The following is a 27,252-nucleotide window of genomic DNA, read 5'->3' as shown; positions in this document are numbered from 1 at the left end:
CTGAAATGCATGTACACTAATAACCGATGTAACCGACAGAATGTTGAATGAAAGCATGCAAACATGCATTTATTGTGTTGTACAGGTGCCGTATGTCAGTTAGTGGGATGCATTTCCATGCCTATTTGCACGTGGTCAGTCAATACAGGCAGGTTAATGCAGTTTGTGGATGACGCTGGAGTTGTCATCCGATGATGTCCCACATACATTTGATTGCAGACAGATTTGGTGATCGAGAAAGCCAAGGCAGTATGTTGACACTCTATAGAGCGTTTTGGGATACAACTGCCGTATATGATCGAGCGTTATCCTGTTGGAAAACACTCCCTGGAATGCTGTTCATGAATTGCAGCACAACTAGTCGAATCACCAAACTGACGTGCAGTTTTGCAGTCAAGGGGCGTGCGATCACCAGGAGAGTGCTCCTTCTGTCATACGAAATCACATCCACACTCCAGGTGTAGGTACAGTGTGCCTAGGATGCAGACTGGCTGGGTGCAGGTCCTCAGCTGGGCTCCTTCTAATCAACACACAGCACCAAGGCAAAATAGGTTTCATCAGGAAACACAACATATCTCGACTCTGTCCTGAAATGAACTCTCGCTTGATACCACTGAAGTTCTGTCCCAATTGGGCACTGTTAAGAGGGGCGTTCCCCAAGGGTCAGTGCTGGGGCCACTGCTGTTTCTTATTTATATAAATGATATGCCTTCTAGTATTACTGGTGATTCAGAAATATTTCTGTTTACTGTTGATACCAGCTTGGTGGTGAAGGATCTTGCTTGTAATATTGAAACAGTATCAGATAATGTAGTTCATGAAATAAGTTCGTGGCTTGTGGAAAATAATTTGATGCTAAATCACAGTAAGACTCAGTTTTTATAGTTTCTAACTCACAATTCAACAAGAACCGATATTTTGATCAGACAGAATGGGCATATTATAAGCGAGATGGAACAGTTCAAGTTCCTAGGCGTTCGGATAGATAGTAAGCTGTTGTGGAACGCCCATGTTCAGGATCTTCTTGAGAAACTAAATGCTGCTTTATTCACCATTAGAACAGTATCTGAAATAAGTGACAGTTCAACACGAAAAGTAGTCTACTTCGCATATTTTCATACGCTTATGTCGTATGGTATTATTTTTTGGGGTAATTCTGATTCAAAAAGGGTATTTTTGGCTCAAAAACGGGGTGTTCGAGCTATTTGTGGTGTAAGTTCGAGAACCTCCTGTCGACCCCTATTCAATAGTCTGGTAATTGTGACATTGCCCTCACAGTATATATTTTCTTTAATGTCGTTTGTTGTTAGCAATATTAGCTTATTCCCAAGAGTTAGCAGCTTTCACTCAGTTAATACTAGGCAGAAATCAAATCTGCGTGTGGAATGCACTTCCTCGACTCTTGTTCAGAAAGGAGTGCAGTATTCTGCTGCATCCATTTTCAATAAGCTACCACAAGAACTCAAAAATCTTAGCAGTAGCCCAAACACTTTTAAGTCGAAACTGAAGAGTTTCCTCATGGCTCACTCCTTCTATTCTGTCGAGGATCTCCTGGAAGAGCTGAAAAATTAAGCAAATTCCAGTGTTACATTGTTGATTTTCTTTATTTAAACTTACGAATTGTCGCCTGAATATGTTTCTTATATTTCATTTTATCTGTTTCTACTATCGTGTTATAATTTCATGTACTGACTCGTTCCATGACCATGGAGACTTCTCCTTAATTTGGTCCCACGGAACAATAAATAAATAAATAAATAATAATAAATGGTGGTGGTTTGGCGTCAGTGGAGCGCACGCTTCAGGGCGTATGGCTCTGAACTGTCCTCGAGGTAACCGATTTGTAAAAGTTCATTGTGTCACTGTGGTGCCTGTTGCTGCTCAAATTACTGCTTTAGATACAGTATGATGCGCCAGAGTCATACACTGAACACGATGGTGTAAGTACTACCATGTGGCCGTCCGGAGCACGGTCTTCTCGCGTCTGTACGTTCTCGTGACCACCGTCCAAGGAATCATGTACAGTGGCTACACCCCTGCCAAGTCTTTCTGCAATATCGCAGAAGGAATATGCAGCTTCTCGTAGCCGTCTTAAACGACCTCATTCAAACTCAGTGAAGTGATGATAAAGGCATCCTTTTCACCTTAAAGACATTCTTGACTAACATCAACTCACCAACACGTCCAGTCTTAAATGTAACTAACGCTCACAGCCAATACAGTGCGGATTTAAAGCCAACCTGATTTGCATCCTCGTAGTGGCGCTATTAAAGCCACTCTTATTCAACTGGCCGCGCGGGGTAGCCGCACGGTCTTGGGCGTTCTGTCACGGTTCGCGCGGCTCCCCCCGCCGGAGGTTCGATTCCTCTTCGTGTGTGTGTGTGTGTGTGTGTGTGTGTGTGTGTGTGTGTGTTATCCTTAGCGTAAGTTAGTTTCAGTTGGACTAAGTATTGTGTAAGCTCAGGGACTGATGACCTCAGCCCAGCGGTTCTAGGCGCTTCAGTCCGGAACCACGCGACTGCTACGGTCGCAGGTTCGAATCCTGCCTCGGGAGTGGATGTGTGTGATGTCCTTAGGTTAGTTGGGTTAAGTAGTTCTAAGTTGTAGGGGACTGATGAGCTCAAATGGTAGGTCCCATAGTGCTCAGAGCCATATGAACCATTTTTTTTATGACGTCAGCAGTTTGGTCCCATAAGATCTTACCACAAATTTCCAAATTTTCTTATGCAACTGGTACGAAATCTGAGTAGACATCATCGTTCAGAATTAGAAACAAGCCTACGAACTTTCCTTTATGTCGCACAACTTCTTCTTGTCGTTGCCACTTTTTTTTTGGCATTGTAGGTCTGCAATCAACAGATTACTAGGAACTGACTGCTATACATTTTCCCAACTTCGAATAAACACAGTCGCTGAGCAAATCCATTCCATATGGAATCGCACCTGATAAATCAAGTGTTAACCCAGTTGTCACAGATGAAATAATTTTAGCTACAAGCAATTGCCTAACTCAGAATTATTTCTGTTTCAACGGCAAGATATAAAAACAGTTGGACGGTCTGGATACGGAATTCCCCTTCAGTCCTGTCCTTGCTTAAATCTTCTTGGAGGGTTTTGAAAAACATTTCTTGGAAAATAACACACTCCCTTCCAAGGTTGGATACTGGTGTAGCGCGTCGATAAGGTGTTGAGCTTGCGAACGGGTACTACCAGACAACTTCAAACATTCCTCAAGCACCTAAATTCTAAACACAACAATAAAAAAACTCACATTGGCATTTGGGGTTAATTGCATAAATTATTTTAATCTATCTGTGGACATCAGCGATCATTTACATACTTTCAAGATCCATAGGAAACCGCCGTCACATACATTGCAATACCTGCCAATTCCCAACTCCCGGTGACCGTAAACATGCTGCCTTCCAATCAATTATACACCATCTGATATCCATCACCATGATTGATGACAACTTACAAATTGAATTAAATACAATCAAACGAATATCATCAAACTGTGGCTACTCTCCTGCCTTGATGGACTCCATGACACACAGAAAACAGAGACAGGCGCATTCTTCTTCACCCGGTTCTCAATCCACCATCCCTAGAACTCAGTAAGTAATGTGGAATTCCATATTAGGAAAAGTCTCTCTGAACGTAGCCACAAAGCTTAAATCCACGAACTTTGAAACATGATTTTGTGAGTACAACAGTTTTGGTCACTTTTTGCGCAAAGGTAACTTTGGAAAAGAGCGTAACATGCAAAATCGCTTGCAATTGTGGCAAATTTTAAATTGGTCAGTCTGGTAGGGCTATATGCATACACTTGAAGTGACAGCGTAGCCGTTGGAAACTTAGGAAAGGAGACTCAGATTTTGCAGATCGTCTGCTTAAGGAAGGCCATAGCAATAAAGTGCAACATGAAGTCTTACATCACGTCCATAAATAGAGAAAGATGAACTACCTTGTAATAATGGGAATTAATAGACATATGTCTGTTTTAAATAATGAAAACAGCACATGTTACTCATTTTTCGCTGCTTTGCACAACGCGTTTCGAGAACGTATTCGTATTTTCAAGTGCATTTGTGCATTTGCTTACACGAATGTGTTTGGTGATGTTTGCATGTGTGCTTTTCTGCCTTTCTCTTGAGTCTTTTCGAAATTATAAGGTATTGTGCCTCCTGCATTATACAGAATATCACACAGATGTAAATCATCATTTACTCTATTTCTTTACAAAACATTCTGGGGAAATACAAAAGTCACAAGGACCCAGATCAGGCTGTAGAGCTGCAGGAGCGCCTTATGAGGTCAAAAATTCCGTGACAGAAGTGGCCGTGTCCCATGGGGCGTTGTCATGAAACAACATCCACTTGTCTGCAATATCTGATCTCACTCAATTAATCTTTCTTACTGAGCCTTTAAAGTACATCTTTGTAAAACACTATGTTGACAATTTTTCCTGGAGGACCAGATTCTTTATGCACGACACACCTAATGTCAAAAAAGCAAACAAGCATTGGTTTGCTCTTTGATCAGCTCATTCGAGCCTTTTCCGGTTGAGGAGATATATCTGTGTGTCACTCTTCACTCTGCCACTTTGTCTGAGGATCGTACTCATAAATCCAGGATTCATCACTTGTGATCACCTGACTGAACTATTCGTTGGTAGAGCACTCGCCCGCGAAAGGCAAAGGTCCCGAGTTCAAGTCTCGGTCCGTCACACAATTTTAATCTGGCAGGAAGTTTCATATCAGCGCACACTCCGCTGTAGAGTGAAAATTTCATTCTAGAAACAACACCCAGGCTGTGGCTAAGCCATGTCTCCGCAATATCCTTTCTTCCAGGAGTGCTAGTTCTGCAAGGTTCGCAGGAAAGCTTGTGTGAAGTTTGTAAGGTAGGAGACAAGGTACTGGCAGAATTAAAGCTGTGAGGAGGCGGCGTGAGTCGTGCTTGGTTGGCTCAGTTGGTAGAGCACTTCACCAGAAAGGCAAAGGTCCCGAGTTCGAGTCTCGGTCCGGCACACACTTTTAATCTGCCAGGGAGTTTCATATCAGCGCACACTCCGCTGTAGAGTGAAAATTTCATTCTTGAACCATTCGTGGTCACTGGCAGTCCTCTCAAGGACAGCAACACACACGTTTCTACGATTGCCCTTCTGTTCAGTTGTGAAGATTTTCGGCACTATTTTGGCGCAAACCTTTATCATATGCAAGTATCCGGTCAAAATTTGATGTTCGCTGAAAGTGTGTAACATATCACCCGTCATCCTTATTGTCTTCAACGTCTTCTCGAACTTCCAAAAATGATTTGTGCCACCAGCTATAAACTTGTGCTTCCATATCCCCCATAGGCTTGTTTCAACTTTTCAAGAATCACACCCTCGGATTCCTCAAGTTTAACACGAAACTTGATAGCGTAACGTTTTTCTAAGCTCTGCTGTTCGATTTTCGTAACACATAACAAAAACACAGCTCCGATAATGGCGCTCTCAAAATCACGTAATGGTAGTACGAAGCTGAAGCTCTTGCTGGGCATCTGGAAGGGCTGAACACACAGGTCTACACACAGGGCGTTACCAGCTCGGTCGCAGTGCTGTCAGTCTCATTATTTTTCTCACCAGTATACCCGACACAGTGAATACACTGAGCTTTTAATTTTTAACTAATTCGTTCATTGGAAAATTGAGACGCCCACACCCTTGCCTGTCCTATGAAGCCGATAGAACACTAACCGTGGCCTCCTTTTTTTTTGTTTCAGATACGCACCCTCATTGTGGCCGGCGTGGAGACGACGGCAGCCTCCATAGGCTTCACACTGGCGCTGCTCGGGCTGCACCCAGAGTGGCAGGACGCGGCGCAGAGGCAGCTGGACGACGTGTTCGGCTCTGGAGGCGACTACCTCAGGCCAGCCACTGCGGCCGATCTCTCCCGGCTCACGGTCATAGACGCTATTGTAAAGGTATGGAATACTACAGCATCTCTGGATAGCACGCAGTTGTAGCTTTTATTTCGTTTTGCAGGCATTTACTGTGATACCACGCAGGCAGCACCACGCCCTGAGCTGTCTGACAGATTTACACTGTTTTCGGTAAAATCTTAAACATGGCAGTAGTCAGCAAGTGTAGAATTACGGATATAAGGGTAGTCATACAGCGAACCAGTTGCATGTCAAACGTTTATTCAAAACTTTAGCTAGGTTTCGACAAATCTAAACCCTCATCCCCACAAACAGGATGTTTTTCAACCAGTACAGCGTGCAGCAAAAAGAAACATGAAAATTACATACGATGATGATGATGATGAGGTCCCATACTCCGAGGAGCGTAGGGGACGATGCGGGAGACCCGCACCTGCCGACTAGGCAAGGTCGTAGGGGGGGGGGGGGGGTTTGCCATTGCCTTCCTCCGACCGTAATGGGGACGAATGATGAGAATGAAGACAACACAACAACATCCAGTCATCTCGGGGCAGGAAAAATTCCTGATCCCGCCGGGAATCGAACCCGGGACCCCGTGCGCACGAAGAGAGAACGCTACCGCAGACCACGAGCTGCGGACTACATGCAATGGAAATATAAAATAAAACGACGTGCGACATATTGTGTGAAAAGAGAAATGAAGTCATATGGCGTAGTCAACAGTAAAAATGCATCGTGCACCATACACACAAACAGACAACTAATAGGCCAGAAGCAACAAGCCAGCACGAATCTTACGCCTAGGTGGAGCTCACATAAGAAGCGGTGGCATTCGCCTTACATGTCAATAAAATTACACTGGAGCGCCTAGCAAACTGTAGAGAAATGCGTATTGAAATACAGAGAAATCTGAACAGGCAGAATACAGCGCTGCGGTCGGCAACGCCTGTATAGGATAACAAGTGTCTGGGGCAGTTGTTAGAACTGTTACTGCTACTACAATGGCAAATTATCAAGATTTAAGTGGTCTTCATCGTGGTGTTATAGTCGGCGAACGAGCTATGGGACACAGCATATCCGAGGTAGCGATGAAGTGTGGATTTTACCATACGACCATTTCACGAGTGTACCGTGAATATCAGGAATCCGGTAAAACATTAAATCTCCGACATCGCTGCAAAAGGGAAGAAATCCTGCGAGAATGGGGGCCTTTCTCTGCCTCGTGATGACTGGGTGTTGTGTGATGTCCTTAGGTTAGTTAGGTTTAAGTAGTTCTAAGTTGTAGGGGATTGATGACCATAGATGTTAAGTCCCATAGTGCTCAGAGCCATTTGAACCAATGGGGGCCAACGACGACTAAAGAGAATCCTTCATCGTGGCAGAAGAGCAACCCTTCCGCAAACTGCTGCAGATTTCAGTAGTGGGCCATCAACAAGTCTCAGCTTGCAAACCATTCAACGAAACATCATCGATATGGCCTTTCTTGACTCGAAGGCCCACTCTTGTACCCTTGATGACTGCACGACACAAAGCTTTACGCCTGGCCTGTGCCCGTCAACACCGACAGTGGACTGTTTATGACTGAAAACATGTTGGTCGGACTAGTCTCGTTTTGAATTGTATCGAGAGGATGGACGTGTACGGGTATGAAGACAGCCTCATGTATTCGTAGACACTACATGTCAGCAGGGGACTGTTCAAGCTGGTGGAGGCTCTGTAATGGTGCAGGGCGTGTGCAGTGGGAGTAAGATGGGACCCCTGACACGTATAGAAACGACTCTTAGAGGTAATCATCCAGTCTGTTCACCTGCACCCATTCATGTCCACTGTGCATTCCAACGGACTTGGGCAATTCCAGCAGGGCAATGCGACACCCCACATGTCCAGAATTGCTACAGAGTGGCTCCAGGAACACTCTTCGGAGTTTAAGCACTTTCTCTGGCCACCAAACTCCCAAGACATGACACTGAGCATATGTGTGATGCATTCCAACGTGCTGTTCAGAAGAGATCTCCACGCCATGGTATTCTTACGGATTTATGGACAGCCCTGCGGGATTCATGGTGTCAGTTCCCTCCAGCACTACTTCAGACATTAGTAAACTCCATACCACGTCGTGTTGCGGCACTTCTGCGTGCTCTCGGGAGCCCTACACGATTTTAGGCAGGTGTCCCACTTTCTTTGGCTGTTCAGTGCACATTAAAATAATGTTACAGAAACAGAAATGTAACAAAAATTACAAAAAAGGATATAAACCTATGCAAATTGTGAACAAAAAGTAGGATAATGACAGATTACGTATTTGAAAAAAAAAATGTTGAAACAGTGCGGAAGAGCCATTATAGTTGCTATGTCAATTTAGGAACAAGCCGAATCCAATCGAAAAAGTTTGTTTTTAAGCTGAAATCGATCATTGATTGAATAAAATCCTTATAACTGAAATTGTGCTTAAAAATTTGCAGTTCCTCCAGCAAGTGCAATCTAAAACCCTTCTCCTCCCTACACAGAAGAACCACGTCTTCCAGATTCATAGGGGATTGTACACATTGTACGAGATATTCGTCATAAGTTGACCTATGAACGCTACCGTCCTCTTTACCCAATAAATGTTCTTTAACTCTAACTTTGACAGTTCTTCCTGTCTGCCCTTTATAGAAACAAGGACGATTATTAGACCTTACTTTATAGACGCTAGAATGTAGCCTTAGATTGTACATGGATCATTTTTACTTATGACGAAACCCTATGCTATAACATTTATGTGGATCATTTTACCGTTGATTAAGCCGTGTGACTTCGTTTCTCTTTTCACACATTGTGTAACACGTAAGTTTATTTTATATAATTTTGATGTTCCTTTTTGCTGCACATATAACTTCCATGTACTGGCTACAATGTATACTTTTTTAGGTGTCATTACATCTTCTGAGGAGATAGGTTTATATCTGTCGAAACCTAAGTAAAGGTTTGAGTAGATTGTTAACAAGCAACTGGTTGGCGGTGTGATCCATGTTATCCGTTACCAGCAAACCTTAAAGTTTTTACATATTTGCCCTGATCCTTAATTCTTTTCCAAATATCTCCTTGGTTTATTTTAGTGCATGCTCTACGTTCCGACTGAATAACGTAGTAGATGGCTTACAGCCCTGGCTTACTCCCTTCGTATTATTGCCTTCATTCCATGTGCTTGTACCACTACGACTACAATCCGTTTTACGTACTAGTTCTGGGCGTCTCTTTGCTTCCTGTTTTATTTCATTTCTTCTGTAAGTTTTAGAGTTTCAGGAGACGGTAATCCCGTCGACACAAGTTCTTTTGACTGACTATCAACTTTATAATTTAAAGAAAATATTAATAAGCAAAAGAGTACAAGTCGATAAGTTTGGTACGACTAAAGTTGCCAAATTCTACAACCTAATAACGGACACCAGTGATAACTGAAGAAAATTTACCCCTATGAGCTGTAATTTTACTAAGCAAAAGACATGCACAATTAGCTTAGTGTAAAATATTTTATTAATTTTCCCGTCTTTCTAAAGAAACACATAGGCGTTTAACTCACTTATGAGAACAATTAGACATTACTACGTGATGTTAATTGTATTAGTCCAATCAAACAACATCGAATGTCGACTGTTAACAATAGAAGGCTATCGTCTACACGTAACTGCCATCTGTTCGAGCAGCAGTTAGAACAGTTGTTTAAATAAAGCAACTTTTCAAACTTCAAATTATTATTTACTGATGCGTAGACTGTCTTATTTAAGTTACTCTGACAATAGACTTAGACTGCAGCTTAAATGAGGCATCTCCACTGTTTAGTAACAAATAAGTAGTGTGATTTACAGTATCGTAGTATTAGCATTTGTAGTAATTTCGTTTATCCGTGGATCACTTTTACAAGAATTGATATTAAAATTTAAGACCAGCAAAAATAACATGATTCATGGATACAGACATTACCTACTTGCAGTGCTAGTTTGGCATGGATGGGACATATAGTCTGCTGTGTCCTTATAGTAGGATCTTCACCAGAATTTGCCTGAAGTAATTTAGGAAGTCCATGAAAATCCTAAATAAGGATGGCCAAATGAAAAATGTAGCCTCTACCTTCCCGCATACAAGGTCAGTCTGCTTAAAACAGTGTTACCTCACTCGCCTTATGCCTATACACATGCGCTTTTTCAAAGAAGTTGTTTAATAATATTGTAAGCCTGTATGAACCGCAACATAATTTCCTAGAACCTCACTCTCAGACCAGAGGTGACGCGGAATTTTTGGCCACTCGTTTCTTAGTGCACGAGCGGCTGTGTACAGAAGTGAAACGACGACGGGGTCACACTGAGATTTATCAAGTCTCTGTCACTGGAGACAGTACAGAAAGTCTGGGATGTTAGGATGCGTACAACACTATCAGCTACTACTGAACTGCCAACCACCGACAATGTTATTCCTGGGAATGTATACTTATTTGATCATGATCATGCGTAATGGAAAGGTATCCGACTGATTTTGTTTCTCTGAAGATTTCTACTGAAAGGGAGTAATAGCAGAACAAACGGGAATCGAACCAGTGATCCATTAGTTATCAGATAAACTGTAATTACTTGAAAAGAAATGGTCTCCAGCCTAATTAGGCAAAGTTGTACCAAATACTATCTCTGTTCATGAAAAAGTTTACTATTGGGATTGACCATACTTTTTGCAGATAAGATACTAAGCACTGCCGCAATTTATCAAGCAAGGTAGAATTAGTTTCTCATGAACGACACAGAAGGAATATTACCCTTTTTTGCAGCAACTGGCTCTCAATAACACTTACTTTCTGCATATTAAGGAAGAAAGCATCTCATTATTATAGATAAATAATTAGTAATTGTGGAGCAACATAAGTTTGGACAAGAGGTTCTTTTATCAGCTTAATTATTCGAAAAAAGAAGTCCTTGAAATGGCTGTCAGATAATTATATTCTCTATTCCTGTTACTATTTGCATTCTGAAGGCGCATTTTCTTCCTTATCTAGTTAGCTCAAATAGAACATGTGGTACCTGGATCTAGTATAGTTGAGCCCGTTTCTCATTACAGCACACAAAAGTCAGCTAGCTGACATGTGCACTTCATTAATGCTGTAATTGTAATATGAAACTTACATCTGGCTCAACAATTAGCAATGAGGACCAGAAACTAATGTGCCCCAGGATTTACATCAAAGCTGAATATTTTATTCACAATACAATATGAGAAAAAAAACACCTGTACATCTGCACAATAATTAATTCTTATGTTGGCCCCTCAAAGTCTACTAGGCAGTATCTATTCATGACCACCGCCGTTTTTGCATGCAACAGTAATACTGTACAGAGATTTCAATAAGATCAATTTTTAGCTGAATATTATAAATTTATCCAGGGAGCTGAACTATGCTGAAACTTTAATTATTTTTGTATGAAAAATACGTGGAGTCCTTTAAGAATCATGCTCAGTGAATAATAATGAAATCTGCTACTCCACAGAGTTTATTAACTGTAGTGAAAGTTTAATGAAATGGCTTTTCAGCTCAATAAAATAGGATAATCGGGAATATGGTAGCACTTGGTATACGACCCTGTCTAGGTAAACGACTAATGATAAAATATGACTGATAAACACAAAGGTATAGGGCACAAACTTAAAATTGAAAAAGAAACCGCATAAATAGACCATACAATTACCTAATACTCAACTGGAGATGAAGATAATGGCAAATTCGGTCTTCTTTACCGTCCATAAAAGGCGGCAAAAGTATCTGTGGCTCTTGCTGTTTAACTAGCTCTGGAAATTCTCTTTTTAGCAAGAGTATGCCATGAATAATAAGCCAAATTACATCCACATCTGAAGCTGTATTATACGCTCTATGATCAAACGTATCCGGACACCCCCCCCTATCACATACGTTTCTCATATTAGGTGCACTGTGCTGCCACCTGCTGCCAGATATTCCATATCAGCGACCTCAGTAGTCATTAGACATAGTGAGAGAGCGGAATGGGGCCCCCCGCGGATCTCACGGACTTCGAACGTGGTCAGATGATAAGGCGTCACTTGTGTCATGTGTCTGTACGCGAGATTTTCACACTCCTCAACACGCCTAGGTCCACTGCTTCCGATGTGATAAAGAGGTGGAAACGTGAAGGGACACGTACAGCACAAAAGCGTACAGGCCGATCTCGTCTGTTGACTGACAGAGACCGTCGACAGTTGAAGACGGTCTTAATTTGTAATAGGCAGTCATCTATCCAGAACATCACACAGGAATTCCAGACTGCATCAGGATCTGCTGCAAGTACTATGACAGGCAGGAGGTGAGAAAGGTTGCATTTCACGTTCGAGCGGCTGCTCATAAGCCAAACATCACGCCAGGAAATACCAAACGAGGCCTCGCTTGGTGGAGCGTAAACATTGGACGACTGAGCAGTGGAAAAACGTTGCGTGGAGTGACGAATCACGGTACATAATGAGACGATCCAATGGCCGGGTGTGGGTATGGTGAATGCCCGGTGAACATCTGCCAGCGTGTGTAGTGCCAACAGTGAAATTCGGAGGCGGTGGTGTTATGGTGTGGTCGTGTTTTTCATGGACTGGGCTTGCACTGCTTGTTTTTTTTTTTTAAGTGGCACTATCACAGCACAAACCTACATTGTTGTTTGAAGCACTTTTTTCTTGCTTCCCATTGATGAAGAGCAATTCTAGGATGTCGATTGCCTCTTTCAACACGATCGAGCACCTGTTCATAATGCCAATGGTGGAGTGGTTACACGATGATAACATCCCTGTAATAAACTGGCCTGCACAGAGGGCTGATCTGAATCCTATAGAACACCTTGGGGATATTTTTGAGCGCCGACTTCGTGCCAGTCCTCACTGACCGACATCGATACCTCTCCTCAGTGAAGCACTTCGTGAAGAATCGGTTACAATTCCCCAAGAAATGTTCCACCACCTGACTGACCGTATGCCTGCGAGAGTGGAAGCTTTCATTAAAGCTAAGGGTAGGGCAACATCATATTGAATTCCAGAATTACCGATGGAGGGTGCCACGAACTTGTAAGTTATTTTCAGCTAGGTGTCCGGATACTTTTGATCTCATAGTGTATAATCTTGCAGTTCTTCTTGCCTTGTTCAGTTCAAGAGATGGGAATACTTTACCTGCTAGCCACCGACTGACTCTTATCGCAAAAGAAATTTGCAATTCGACCGCCAGGTCCACCTTTTCTGTTCCTGCCAAGCCAGTGTCTTTGCAGAGGGGCTTCCCTCCGTGTTCTACGAGGGCAGTTCAATAAGTAAAGCAACACATTTTTTTTCTCGACCAATTTTGGTTGAAAAAACCGGAAATTTCTTGTGGAATATTTTCAAACATTCCCGCTTCGTCTTGTATAGTTTCATTGACTTCCGACAGGTGGCAGCGCTGTACGGAGCTGTTAAAATGGCGTCTGTAACGGATGTGCGTTGCAAGCAACAGGCAGTGATCGAGTTTCTTTTGGCGGAAAACCAGGGCAACTCAGATATTCATAGGCGCTTGCAGAATGTCTACGGTGATTTGGCAGTGGACAAAAGCACGTTGAGTCGTTGGGCAAACCGTGTGTCATCATCGCCGCAAGGTCAAGCAAGACTGTCTGATCTCCCGCGTGCGGGCCGGCCGTGCACAGCTGTGACTCCTGCAATGGTGGAGCGTGCGAACACACTCGTTCGAGATGATCGACGGATCACCATCAAACAACTCAATGCTCAACTTGACATCTCTGTTGGTAGTGCTGTCACAATTGTTCACCAGTTGGGATATTCAAAGGTTTGTTCCCGCTGGGTCCCTCGTTGTCTATCCGAACACCATAAAGAGCAAAGGAGAACCATCTGTGCGGAATTGCTTGCTCGTCATGTGGCTGAGGGTGACAATTTCTTGTCAAAGATTGTTACAGGCGATCAAACATGGGTTCATCACTTCGAACCTGAAACAAAACGGCAATCAATGGAGTGGCGCCACACCCACTCCCCTACCAAGAAAAAGTTTAAAGCCATACCCTCAGCCGGTAAAGTCATGGTTACAGTCTTCTGGGACGCTGAAGGGGTTATTCTGTTCGATGTGCTTCCCCATGGTCAAACGATCAACTCTGAAGTGTATTGTGCTACTCTTCAGAAATTGAAGAAACGACTTCAGCATGTTCGTAGGCACAAAAATATGAACGAACTTCTCCTTCTTCATGACAACGCAAGACCTCACACAAGTCTTCGCACCCGAGAGGAGCTCACAAAACTTCAGTGGACTGTTCTTCCTCATGCACCCTACAGCCCCGATCTCGCATCGTCGGATTTCCATATGTTTGGCCCAATGAAGGACGCAATCCGTGGGAGGCACTACGCGGATGATGAAGAAGTTATTGATGCAGTACGACGTTGGCTCCGACATCGACCAGTGGAATGGTACCGTGCAGGCATACAGGCCCTCATTTCAAGGTGGCGTAAGGCCGTAGCATTGAATGGAGATTACGTTGAAAAATAGTATTGTGTAACTAAAAGATTGGAGAATAACCTGGGGTATTTCAATGCTGAATAAAACAACCCCTGTTTCAGAAAAAAATGTGTTGCATTACTTATTGAACTGCCCTCGTACATGATTACGAAGCGACAGCTCTATTCATGAGCCAGTATGGCAAGTAAAGATTCAACATTTCCATTCTTTTACACCATAATACTTTTGAAAACACATCCTTAGATTATTACGGTTACATAAATGGTCATAAATAACGAATAAAACATTTACACAGATGTTACACGAACCAGCTTGGTGATACAGAAGTCACATTGTGGAAAAAAACAGAGAAGTTATATAAGTTATATAGGCCGTATCGTTAATAGTGTTAAAGATGCACATGGTGATGAAAGGAAGTGAGATTCTGGCTTGGCTTCCTGTTCTGTTTTTTATTGCTTCTTCGTGTGTCTGCAATAAAAATGCAGAAGAGCACAGACGGTAGTTTATAAAAACACAGATGAGGCCTACTACAATCTCAAGTTAATCAAAAAGTATCCACCATAGCCAATAACCTTGTCAAGAGTCGGGAATACACACCAACATATGGTGCTACAGATCACGGACCATGGAAGTGTCAGATTCTATTGCTCCAATCGGATCCTTAGGTTCAAGTACTCGCTGCAAAGAAAGTCACGTATAAACATAGGTACATGTAGACAAATGTACGATGGAAACCAATAGCCCTAGTTCAGAGGTATGTTCAGGCAAGCAAGGTGTCCTTGGTGTACAAGCTAAACTAAAGATAATGCTCACCTACGTAGAATTTGCTGCTGGCTCTTCGTCATCCGAGGCTGCTCGATCTGGAACTCTTGCCAGTGTGGAACTCTGCTGCTGCTGATCTCTGGAACTCTGCCTTGCTTGACGTTTCAGGTCTTCTATGTACGGCATCTTGAGCTGTTTGCTTATATATGGGACATGACTGCATCGCTTTTTACCTCTAATTCCCAATCAGCGGTTTTTTGACTCGTATGACCTCTTAATGTACTGACGAAAGCGGCTTGCACTGTTAACGGCTTACAACTAATATTCATATTTACATGATTCTTCTTTTCTCGGCTGGCAACCTTTCACTATTAGATCATTACAATATTGTCAAAGTATAGTTCTGCACCGTTCATTCATTTCTGATCCCCAGTCACACGCTACACACACTATACGCATGTTGTTTCATAATGTGACACTACACACGCCGTTAGTCGATGTCAAGGCTATAGCGACTGTGTTTGGTTTCCTTTCTGTTTTCTTCGACTTCTTATTTGCTAGTCTGAAAGACTGAGTGAGCATGCCTCTATTAACAGTGAGATGTTGAGTTTAGAAAGAAAACGAAGTTTTAGTGTCATACGTTGCTTAGCTTTGGGACTAAGTTCTTCCAGAAAAGATAAAAAAGAAGGAAAAATATAGTGTGAAAATGTTATGTGAAATGATGGATGTTTTGTAGTATTTATTTGTCCTACTTTTTTTTACCAAGCAGCTACTCCATGTAAGATACGTAATCCTTCGCTGCATAGTATGATAGAATGTTTTGCTTAATAGGTAATTTTTATGAAATATGACTAAATTGTGAAGGTACTTCTGACTGCCTTTTTAAATAAATTTGTTTTAGTAATTTCTTTGATTTCTTAGTTCGAAATGGTGTTTTGAGTCTTATTTACTTTTTTATGGTAAATGTAAATTCAGTCCAAATCTTGCAGAACTTGTATCATAGACAGTAATGATCAATGTTACTTTTGATGTGCATGGCTGATTGGCAAACGTTCTCACATGGTGTATTCAAAATTCCCAGTGTTTTGAAACATATGTTTGCAATGAGCTCAATTAAAAGTTTTTGTTCAGATTTTGCACCCTAGTGCTCAAGAAAAGTATTCAAAACTAAGAAGCGAGTGTACATATGAAGAGTATGTAACTAAACAACATTGGCCATCACACACTGATGACAGGACTCTACGTACAAAACATGCTGATCACATTAAATTTGCGAGGACAATATCTTTGCATGTTCACATCACTTAAACTAAAAATCAATATGCATTGCCACAAATTTTGTGTTTGTTATGCGGTCTATAGAGATGCAATCAACATTTAATTTAAAAATGTAATTTTCTCCTGTTCAAACCTACAAGTGTGTTACAAGACTAATTCATGCCTCAGTGTACTAATCACAATATGCAGTGCTTGTTTGAACGAAAATATGGAAACATCATGAACATGTATGCTTCAACATAAACAAAGATGCTGTAGCATAAACTAGATTGTGACATTTACGACCAAGTGGTATGTGGAGCCAATTCCTTGCAACTCAAATCTTAACAGAAACACCCAGCCAACCCAACATTAATTGCTGCTACAGTAGTGACAACTCAGACAATGAACACCCAAGACAGAACCACGTTAGGAAAGACGGGAACAGGTGCGTTCTGCTGAGCTCTGATTGTCACGTAGCAAAATTCCCTAATTTGTCGGTGCTGCAGACATACATTACCAATCTGTCTTCTTAACTGTAAGGACACAATCTGGCTGGCATACCGGAGGCGATGCCTGGTTGCTTCGGCGTCCCGTCGTGGTGATGATAATGTCGCGAGTATAGCCCAAAACAAATTATCCTGGTCTGGTTGTTCCAGACTAAACACTTCCTAGCAACACAAATGCGTCTCTGAGGGAGACGAAGAAGGCTCGCTACACAATCACAGACAGTACAGTGATTGTTGATTTTAACAAGCGAAGTCACACGGTAACTCTGATAGTCAACTTTAGCCAAAACTGTTCAAGAAGGACAACATAGGTCGCTTGTACGCAGAACGCTCAATTGCCAACTGTACTTGGAAAGTTACGCTGAAGTCGGAACTTCAGCAAATTCGTCAAACAGTTACAATTAAATGAAAGTATATTAGACAGCCAACGGAAGGCAGGCTGTCCAGAGCAGCGAGAGCTCAGTCTTGTAACCTACTCTGACCGAAAGGCGAGAGGCGACTTTCTCAAGAGCACCCATGCAAGCCGAACACAGAACATTCCCGCCCCCACAACAGTGGCCATGGTTAAAACGTTCCAATCAGCAAATCGAAAACCAGCGGAAAATTCCACTCTATTGCCGAAGCGCTACTATTCCACCAATGGAGATACTTAGCGCCAATTTCTGCGCCGATTTTGCTACGTCACGGAGCTATCCCCTGAGCAAGCCAATCACAGTTATGATTTTGCAGAAAACGCGGGAATTTGCCCGCCAAGACTGCCTGGTAACACAAGTCATTCCCACACCTTGCTGGTAGCCCGTCAGAAAGTGTTTTTACTAAGTTTCTGCGAAGTAATGGAATCTGTAGCCCCAGCCGTGCTCCTTCAGGCCCCTGTGGGCGTGTCGCCCCCGCTCTTATGACAATGTCGGCGTCTGGACAGCATCCACTCGACTCCCTCACACCCGCCGGCAGAACCCTTTCAAGATCAGCAGAACCCACCTGTCACCGGACCACCCGGGTGACGAGAGACGCTACGTGGGAAGTCCACGTGTGAAGGAATAGCAACTTTTCTCTGTGTGCATTTAGAGAGGAAAATATTCATATCTTCTGAGTTCTCAATACTACCCTTGTAATGACCATACTCGGCTGTCCTTCCCCAAATCGAATTACTCAGAGTAAGATAGAAATATGAGAGGGGGCTTATGCCACGTCTCAAAGTGTAATTTTCTCCTGCTCAAATCTACAAGTGTGTTGCAAGACTAATTCATACCTCAGTGTACTAATCGCAACATGCAGTGTTTGAACGAAAACATGGAAACACCACGAAAATGTATGCTTCAGCATAAACGAAGATGCTGTAGAGGCCTACTGACTAAACTGCTGAATTTCAGTATGAAAAGCACCTATGCAATGTGCTCAACATACTGCAATTGTCAGTCGTGGTCAGAACAGTGTTATGTGTAGCTGTGAGTCAGTTATATCAAAGCTAACTGAATTCGAGGGTGGGGTAATTGTTGATGCTTTCATGGTAAGTGCACCCAAAACCCAGGGAGCCGAAATGTTTGGTGTTTCAGGAGATAACTTACGGAAAATTTAAACTGTGTACAGGGAAAGCAGAAAACCCTGATCCACTATGTCATAATGTGGACGAAAGTGTGGGTTGAGTGATCGTGACAGACTGTCATTGAAGAATAGTAGTGGGATAACAGCTGCGAAAGTCACTGCAGAGTGGAACATCACACTGGCTAACCCTGTCAGTGCCAAAACAACATGGAGGAAGCTCCACAAGCAGGGAATTGTAGAGTGAGCTGGAGTTCCAAAACCACTCATCAGTGATGCAGATACCCTTAATAGGAAAACGTGGGGCCAAACCTATAAAATCTGGACTATGGGGTGCTGGAAGAAAATAATTTGGTCGGATGGGTCTTGTTTCACGCTGTTTAAACCTTTCTGGCCAAATATGCACCTCAGAAGTGAAACGTTTGTGGAGTTCAGTGATGGTTTGGGCAGCTGTACTGTACTGCTCATCACTGATGGAGATACCCTTAACAGGAAAACGTGGGGCCAAACCTATAAAATCTGCACTATGGGGTGCTGGAAGAAAATAATTTGCTCAGATGGGTCTTGTTTCACGCTGTTTAAACCTTTCTGGCCAAGTATACATCTCAGAAGTGAAACGTTTCTGGGGTTTAGTGATGGTTTGGGCAGCTGTATTGTGGTATACAATGGGCTTCACAGCTACTCTGCAAGGTCGCATTATTGCCACATGTTATGTGACCACTTTGGCGTATCAGGTCCATCCTATGGCAGAACGCTTGTTCCTCAAAGGTGAAGTGTTGTACCAAGGCTGTAGGGCCTCTGTTCACGAAGCTGGCATCGTTCAGCACTGGTTTCGTGAGCACGAGGATTAATGGTAACATCCCACCTGGCCAGCACAGTCACCAGATCTCAATGTTATCGAGCCTTTGTGAACTGCTTTGAAGAGGAGGGTGTATGGTCACTATCCACCTCCATCATCATTACCTGAACTGGCCCCTATTTTACAGGAAGAGTGGTATATGATGCCCTCGGAAACCGTAAAGGACCTGTATGATCCATTCTGAGACGACTTCAAGATGTTTCCCTACATCGTATAATCCATAGTAGTGTCCTGAGTTTGGGTGTTACCATATACTTTGCCCAGGTTCTGTACATGTGTAGCACTGATGTAGTTTCGACAAATGAGTTACACGAATAAGATCAATTATGGGATACATATTGTGTGCTGGACTTCAGCGTCCCGTGCAAGATCTGTTCAGGAAATTCCTTACAATACGATACGGTTCACATGTGCGTGTACGGCTGTTGCAGGAGTCGCTGCGGCTGTTTCCGACAGCCCCCAACATTGCGCACCTGGTGACCGAGGACACGCCGCTGTGCGATGGTCGTTACTTGGCGCCGAGGGGCTGCTGCGTGCTTGTGTCGTTCCTGCTGATGCACCGCCGACCAGACCTGTTCCCTGAGCCCGACCTGTTCGACCCCGGCCGCTTCCTGCCCGGAGGCAGCGCGACCAGCAGGCAGCCGGGCAGCTACCTGCCGTTTGGCACAGGACCTCGCAAGTGCGTGGGCGCGCGCTTCGCCGACCTGGAGATGCGGGTTGCGCTGGCTGCAGTGCTGCGCAGGTTCCGCATCCGACCCGGCTCCACCAGGCAGCAGCTGGAGCAGATTCCTTACTCCATCACAGCACACCCACTCACCGGCTATCGTGTTTCTTTTGTTCCACGGGATAATGTACCAGTAGCTTCCTAGCTTGCCGTCTAAAACTGAACGTATGAACAGGATGAGTATGAAGAACCCTTGCATTTCCTGAACTGTTCAAAATACCGAAACGAGGTTTCGCCAAATTAGAGTACGAAGAGGGATTGTAATGCTATATAGTCGTGTATGTTCCCTAACCGTTTACAAAAAATGGTTCAAATGGCTCTGAGCACTATGGGACTTAACTGATGCGGTCATCAGTCCCCTAGAACTTAGAACTACTTAAACCTAACTAACCTAAGGACACCACACACATTCCTGCCCGAGGCAGGATTCGAATCTGCGACCGTAGCCGTCGCGCGGTTCCAGACTGAAGCGCCTATAACCGTTTACAAATGCACGAGTTCAGCATTTCCTGTCCTCACTTGGGCGGTATGTGGACCGTGTGCCTCAATCTCATGTGGACCTACAGATAGTCTAGAGGGTGATAACATCATTCAGAGATCGGTAAAATCATTTGTTATTGGTTTTTCCGACTTAAGCTTACTGCAATTTGATCAAAGAGAATTTTACTCCAGACGCCTTTTACTCTTATTTATAAAACATCTTCTGTGTTCATTCTGCAAATTGTATACATATGTTTGTACATTTTTAGTTGCTTTACATTAAAAACAGCGTTTTGTTTATAAAGTTACAGTGGAAATTACTTACAGTGTTCCAGCCTCTTCTTTACACATTCTTCAAACCACTGCTTACTCCCTTTCATTAGCAGCAGTTGATATCGAAAGACTACGTTTCACATGCACACTCGGCAATTTTTTCCCTTTGCACTTTTTCTTGTGCTGAGTGAGAACACACATAACTTCAGTTTGATCTGCAAAAGCGAGGTGAAGTGTAAATAACACAAATACAGAATGTGTAAATAACAGGCTGCAACACTGTAAGTAATTTGCGCTCCAACCTTATAGACAAAACCCTGTTTTTAATCTAAAACAACGAAAAATATACAAACTTATATATCCAATTTTCAGAATAAGCACAGAACATGTTTTATAAATACAAGCGAAACGCGTCTGGTCTAAAATTCTCTTCAGTTAAATTTCAGTAAGCTTAAGGCGGAAAAACCAATAACAACTGATTTTAACAGCTGCTGCGGAAAATGGCCACTCAAACAAATACATTAGTGTTCGTGAATGTCACTCACTTTTGCGTCGAGTCAGATTACAGCAACGTGCAACTCCTCTTCTGCACAGCACCTGCGATTTGACTACACTCCATAGGTGCACAGCATGCTACATAACATTCTTCATTTTACGAACACACTTGCACATATTTTTAAAGTGCTTTATGCAAAGTACTCACCTACACTTCACACAGTTGCATGCACATTGATTTACTAGTGGTCACAGCAGACTATTGACTGACCATTACTGTAGGTATAAGCCCGGAATATTCTGTGATATGTATGAAAGGTTCTATTTTTTGTTACGAAAATCTTAATGTCTAATTCAGACCCGACCCAGTTGGACACACTTTCTCTGTGTGATCATATTACGAACATATTTCACATTGTCGATCTGGCAGTATCACATTGGTGCATGTATATATCTCTCACATTCTATTTATCAGACATTATAAAAGAGCACTTTTGTGAAATAAGTCAGATGCTTTACAGTGTTGGAAACCACATTAAAATACTTAACAGTAACGTCACCGTGCCTGTATGCTACAGCTGTTTGCTTGCAACACATATGCGCTCACTATCTCTTACCTTCATCGCTAGAGCATAGTCAGCGAAAAAGCAAGAAATGCGGCGTAGATGCCCCACTACACTCATCAATGCAAGCGCATAACTATAAATATTCAAGGACAATGCTACATCTGAACAACTGTGTGCTTAGTTTCATAGTTACTGTATGAACTGAAATATTGAAGTAACTAGTGTTTTAAAATCAAACAATACACTTTCTTAGTGCTTTTCAAAAGCTTTTTGTAAGATGAATAATTACAACCATAGTAAAAACAATAATTGTTCTTTTTTATTTTAACAACAGAGATTGCATTGTAGGAGTTGCCCAGGTTACGTCCAGCTTCCTCAGGAGTATCTCTGGTAACTCAGAGTTTTACAGTACTTCACACAATATTTTACGCTATTTCTGAACAATAATTTTTATTTGACTGTGTTTAGTAAATCCTAGGAAACAGATGAGTGCTCTTCAGATTACGTAGTGTTGATAGCAGAGCACAAAGTATAATGATATGATCAGGTTTCATATTCCAAATTCCACTGAACTCGAAAGTCAGATCCTCGTATTTCAGTTTATTCTGAGCCACCTAAACGTTATAGATTCAGTCACCTAGACTAAGATGTTGATTGACAGGCATGACCTTTTATCTGGCTAACATGCTATGTCAGGCTTGTTAGTCCGCAGCTCGCGGTCGTGCGGTAGCGTTCTCGCTTCCCACGCACGGGTTCCCGGGTTCGATTCCCGGCGGGGTCAGGGATTTTCTCTGCCTCGTGATGACTGGGTGTTGTGTGCTGTCCTTAGGTTAGTTAGGTTTAAGTAGTTCTAAGTTCTAGGGGACTGATGACCATAGATGTTAAGTCCCATAGTGCTCAGAGCCATTCATTTGTCAGGCTTGTTAGTCACAACCATTCGGTCCATATGTACTTGTTGCTTGCACAGGGCAGAATTCCATCGTCTGGTCAACACCACTTTATGTTTGTGGTCATAACATTTGTCAGAAAGCTGTAGTACTCTTAGAGCTCTGCATGTTCACCAATGACAGTATGACCACATCTCATTGTTCTTCTTGAAATCATTCTCCGCCAAGATGGAGAAGCCTGGTAAGCCGCTTTTGTGAAGTAAACATTTCTCATCTTGCAGCACATGATGATGGTGCCTTGCACAACAGCCTCGCTTGGTGGTGTTTACAATGCTGTAGAGGATTCTGAGCACTTTGCCTCTCAATTTAGCACATTTGTCAGATTATTTTCTGAAGAATTTCATTGTCTTGATATCACAGTACTTGTCTTTTCAAAATGTTTCGAAAATTGTTAAAATAAAACATATCATTCCTTTAAAAATACCTCTTATTTGCATCAATGCCTTGGTTGACACTTGAGTTACGAGTATCCACCATAAACTATTATGGCATACCCTATGCACATTATCTTTTGATAATTTATTTGTAATTCTTGAGCCATCCGGAGTGGCCGTGCGGTTCTAGGCGCTACAGTCTGGAACCGAGCGACCGCTACGGTCGCAGGTTCGAATCCTGCCTCGGGCATGGATGTGTGTGATGTCCTTAGGTTAGTTAGGTTTAATTAGTTCTAAGTTCTAGGCGACTGATGACCTCAGAAGTTAAGTCGCATAGTGCTCAGAACCATTTGAACCATTTTTTGTAATTCTTGAACAACATTTCGTTGTACATTATATTAAGGTTTTTATCATAATGTAATAAACAGATCATTAACAATTTTTGTAATCTATCACAATATATCCTTTCAGGTCCTATGAACATAGTACACATCTGACGTTTCAATACGAAATTAATCACATCAACCACCATCTAGACCTGAGTATCTACTGGAGGTGGCAGACATGGTTCAAACTATTACACACACACACAGTTATGGACAAGTCCCCGATTCGGATCTTTGGAGCGGGACTACCAGTGGTAGAGGTCACCATGATCGAATAACCAACGAAAGGATAATATTCTACGAGTCGGTGCACGGACTGTCAGAAGTCTGAACGTGTTAGGGAAGCTAGAAAATCTGAAAACGGAAATGCTAATGTTCTATCTAGGTATATTTTGGGTTAGTGAAGTGAAATGAAAAGAAGTCAAAGATTTCTGGTCCTTTAATCTTCATTTGTCAGTAGGGAGATCATCATGACACTTTTTCAATTACAGGCCACATGTGTGTCTTTAATGCAGTGGTTTCCATTGCCTTCTGCATCATCATGTCGTTGATTGTTGCTGATTCTTCCACTTTTGGGCGCCGTTTTCCAACCGAAGGGCAAGAGAGTGCCCTTAGCATCTGTCCTCCAGGGTGCACAGTGAAACAGAGGTAGCATTAACAAGTGTTTCTACCCAGGAGAATGTACAGCATCACAAATTTCCTCTAGGCCGTCAGGGCATGTGCAAATGCTACCGGTTGTGCAATGTGCTGATGTCAGCAGGGCCCCCACATGGAAATGAGCGACATCTTCTCAGAGGATCTGGCGTTCAGCTGGCTATGCAGCGATGGGCATACTTGTGGTCCCCATTTTGTGCACTTTGGTGTGGTACCCAGCACTAGACGTTCGATGCCAAGCAGCAATGGCCCCAGTGACCAGCTTGAAAACGACCACGTGGTACTGACGACGTCTAGTTGACTACGAAGCCACGAGGGCATGTCTTCCCTAAGGGAATGTAGGCAGCATGAATTCCATCAACCGAAGTCCCTCAGAGAGCATATGCTGGCCTCACACCAGCTTATTGCAGTAGTGAAGTTTCCAAGTTCAGCAGCTTTACGCCACGACTGTGGCATGCCTTGAGCTGGAACTTGACAAGTTGATAAGTAGACAGCCAGCCAGCATACCTTCATCACCAAAGGGTTAGTCGCAGTTTCTCTGAAACTCAGCAGAGCATCGTTCTCTCCAATTCAAGATGCAGACAGAATGGCGGCAGACTTTAATACTCTGAGCATCTAGGCTCGATTATTTATGCACTCACTGCAACGCTTTTGATGTACTGTGGGATTGAGTGAGGGGGGGGGGGGGGGATGAGTGCATCTTTCCACATTCCCCGGCTTGCTCCTGGCTCCACATCAAGCGTTGGTTCTTGGTGCAGTCATACTTACAACATGTGACCTTTTGGTTGCACGCAGGTGCTCAGAGTTATAAGATGTTACTTCTCTCTTGGTCGCACTGTGTTGCAGCCCTAGCTGTGCTACGCTCTTCCCATGACCCCAGTGACACAAACATGTCTGGCTGAGGTGTTTGACGTAATGTCATAACTACTGCCCAGTGGCCTCGTTGATTAGTGGACTGGCTCTACTGGCTGGTAATGATAGAAGTAAAGCTACTTGATTGAGGGATACTGACTCCAGTCACAAGAAACAATAACAGCCGTGAGAGCTATGGGCTGATCACATACGCCTCCATATACACATCCAGTGATGCCTATCACGTGAGGATGGTACCGTAGGCATTTATTTAAAAGTTGTCATAATTTTTAAAACAATTAAAAATCCAAAGTGAGACCATACAACATCAATTTTTAAAACAGATAGGCCGTATGACTTTCAAACACACTACTGACTGGGCTTCTTTTATATAGGAGTCTTCCTACGCCCAAAGTGAGAGAGGCGGGGAAAAAATGGGCAGAGGTCGCAACCCGAGGCACCATGTCCCATTCGTACTCTCCAGGAACCAAGGAAAGCATAGGGAACGTGGAGTAGAACTCCAATGAGTATAAATGATTCACTTATTTATTTTTAAATTAACAGCAATAACACTGAGAATAACAGGAAACCGGAGTCGCAAGCGGAAGGGAGCAGCAAGACATCCGACTTATTGATACTATGGATGTATAATTCTTCCAAGAAGAACATTCTGATGACCAGAGAATATATCGGTTATAAGTGTGGAAGAGGTGGGGATCAACTCTGCATGACAGGAATCACTCCAGCTCTGGAGGGGGAGGGGGGGGGGGGATTAAGGAAGACACTGCAAAGGTATGAAACTTCCTCGCAGATTAAAACTTCCTTTCTTCCAGGAGAGCTAGCTCTGCAAGTTCACAGAAGAGCTTCCATGAAGTTTGGAAGGTAGAAGACGAGGTACTGGCAGAACTGAAGCTGTGAGGACGCGAAAGGCAAAGGTCCCAAGTTAGAGTCTGGGTGTGGCTCTCAGTTTTAAACTACCAGGAAGTTTCATATCAGTGCACATTCCGCTGCAAAGTGAAAATCTCATTCTGGAAACATCCCCCAGGCTGTGGCTAAGCCATGTCTCTGCAAGGAGACGATGTACTGAGGACCGATCGTGAGTCGTGGTTGGGTAGTTTTGTTGGTAGAACACTTGCCTGCGAAAGGCGAAGGTACCGAGTTCGTATCAAAGCCCAGCACGCAGTTTTTATCTGCCAGGAAGTTTCATATCAGCGCCCACTCCACTGTAGAGTGACTCTCATTCTGGACTGCAAAGGTAATTAGAGAAAACTTGTTTGTAATTTGGATTGTGGACAACTGCACAATGACGTTCATTAAGGAACTGCCAAAAATCAAGGATACTTTTCCCACCATCAGCAAATAAGTAATTAGCTGCGTGTTTACAAATCCGCTTACAGAGTTCGTCTTCCCTTCTGGGAAGTACCAATGCGGAAAGAGGAGCAGTTGGATAGGCATGTGATGAGGAGTCGCATGGGTGTTTGATTATTGGTGTGGCAGACACCTCTTGCCAATCTGCACACCACGCCACGCTCGTCTGTGTCCAAAACATCACAGGCGACACACAACGGGGTGTCTGTGAAGTGAAGCTCATGAATGCGTGACTGGCATACTTGCTTCCCAGTAAGGTAGCATGCAGATTTGACGACAGTGTTAAGATAAGGAGCGCACACCGATCGCGAAACGGCACGCCAGTCGAATTGGGGAAGCTTCCCCTGAACCAATGCTTTCCCTGAACCACATTCGGTAACATGTGCTGCTGAAGAAAGCTATAGATCGCCTTCGTGGGTGACAAGTGCGCTGACATTAGTGCAGTATGGACGTAGCTCAGGTCGAGGAAAAAGTGGCGGGAGTAAAAGAAGGGCGGTGGAATAGGAGCTGAGAGAGAAAGTGGTACAAGGGCCTCCAGCAATAGGCTGATAAAGCACGTAGAGCAACGGTGCCACAACGCTATGTAAGAGCCAATAAAAAGGGCTATCGCTCTGTCAGGCACTTGATACAGACCTAAACTTCGCCTGCACCGTGGGAGAATGAGGGTCTCATACCGTATCCTGAACATCAAGCCATGTTAAATAAATGAACCCAATGCCACTAGCATGCTGCGGGCCATGGAAGGTGGAACGGGAAATGTCTGTGCCATATGGGGGACA

At 43.2% G+C, this 27,252-nt stretch overlaps 1 protein-coding gene across 1 annotated transcript in view; it reads left to right on the top strand.

Annotated features, from left to right (window-relative positions):
- Nucleotides 1–23,598, top strand: part of LOC124789150 (cytochrome P450 4C1-like) — a 112,379-nt gene extending 88,781 nt beyond the window's left edge. The window contains exons 5-6 of the mRNA XM_047256444.1: nucleotides 5,767–5,967; nucleotides 19,786–23,598. Of these exons, the coding sequence (XP_047112400.1) occupies nucleotides 5,767–5,967; nucleotides 19,786–20,223 (639 nt within the window). The 3' untranslated portion in view covers nucleotides 20,224–23,598. The remainder of the gene's footprint in view (nucleotides 1–5,766; nucleotides 5,968–19,785) is intronic.
- Nucleotides 23,599–27,252: the final 3,654 nt, after the last annotated feature.

Source organism: Schistocerca piceifrons, chromosome 3, assembly GCF_021461385.2.
Source record: "Schistocerca piceifrons isolate TAMUIC-IGC-003096 chromosome 3, iqSchPice1.1, whole genome shotgun sequence".
In the NCBI taxonomy this organism is placed as follows: Eukaryota; Metazoa; Arthropoda; class Insecta; order Orthoptera; family Acrididae; genus Schistocerca; species Schistocerca piceifrons.
Note: the sequence above shows the minus strand (reverse complement) of the source record. Positions and strands in the feature narration are given on the sequence as shown.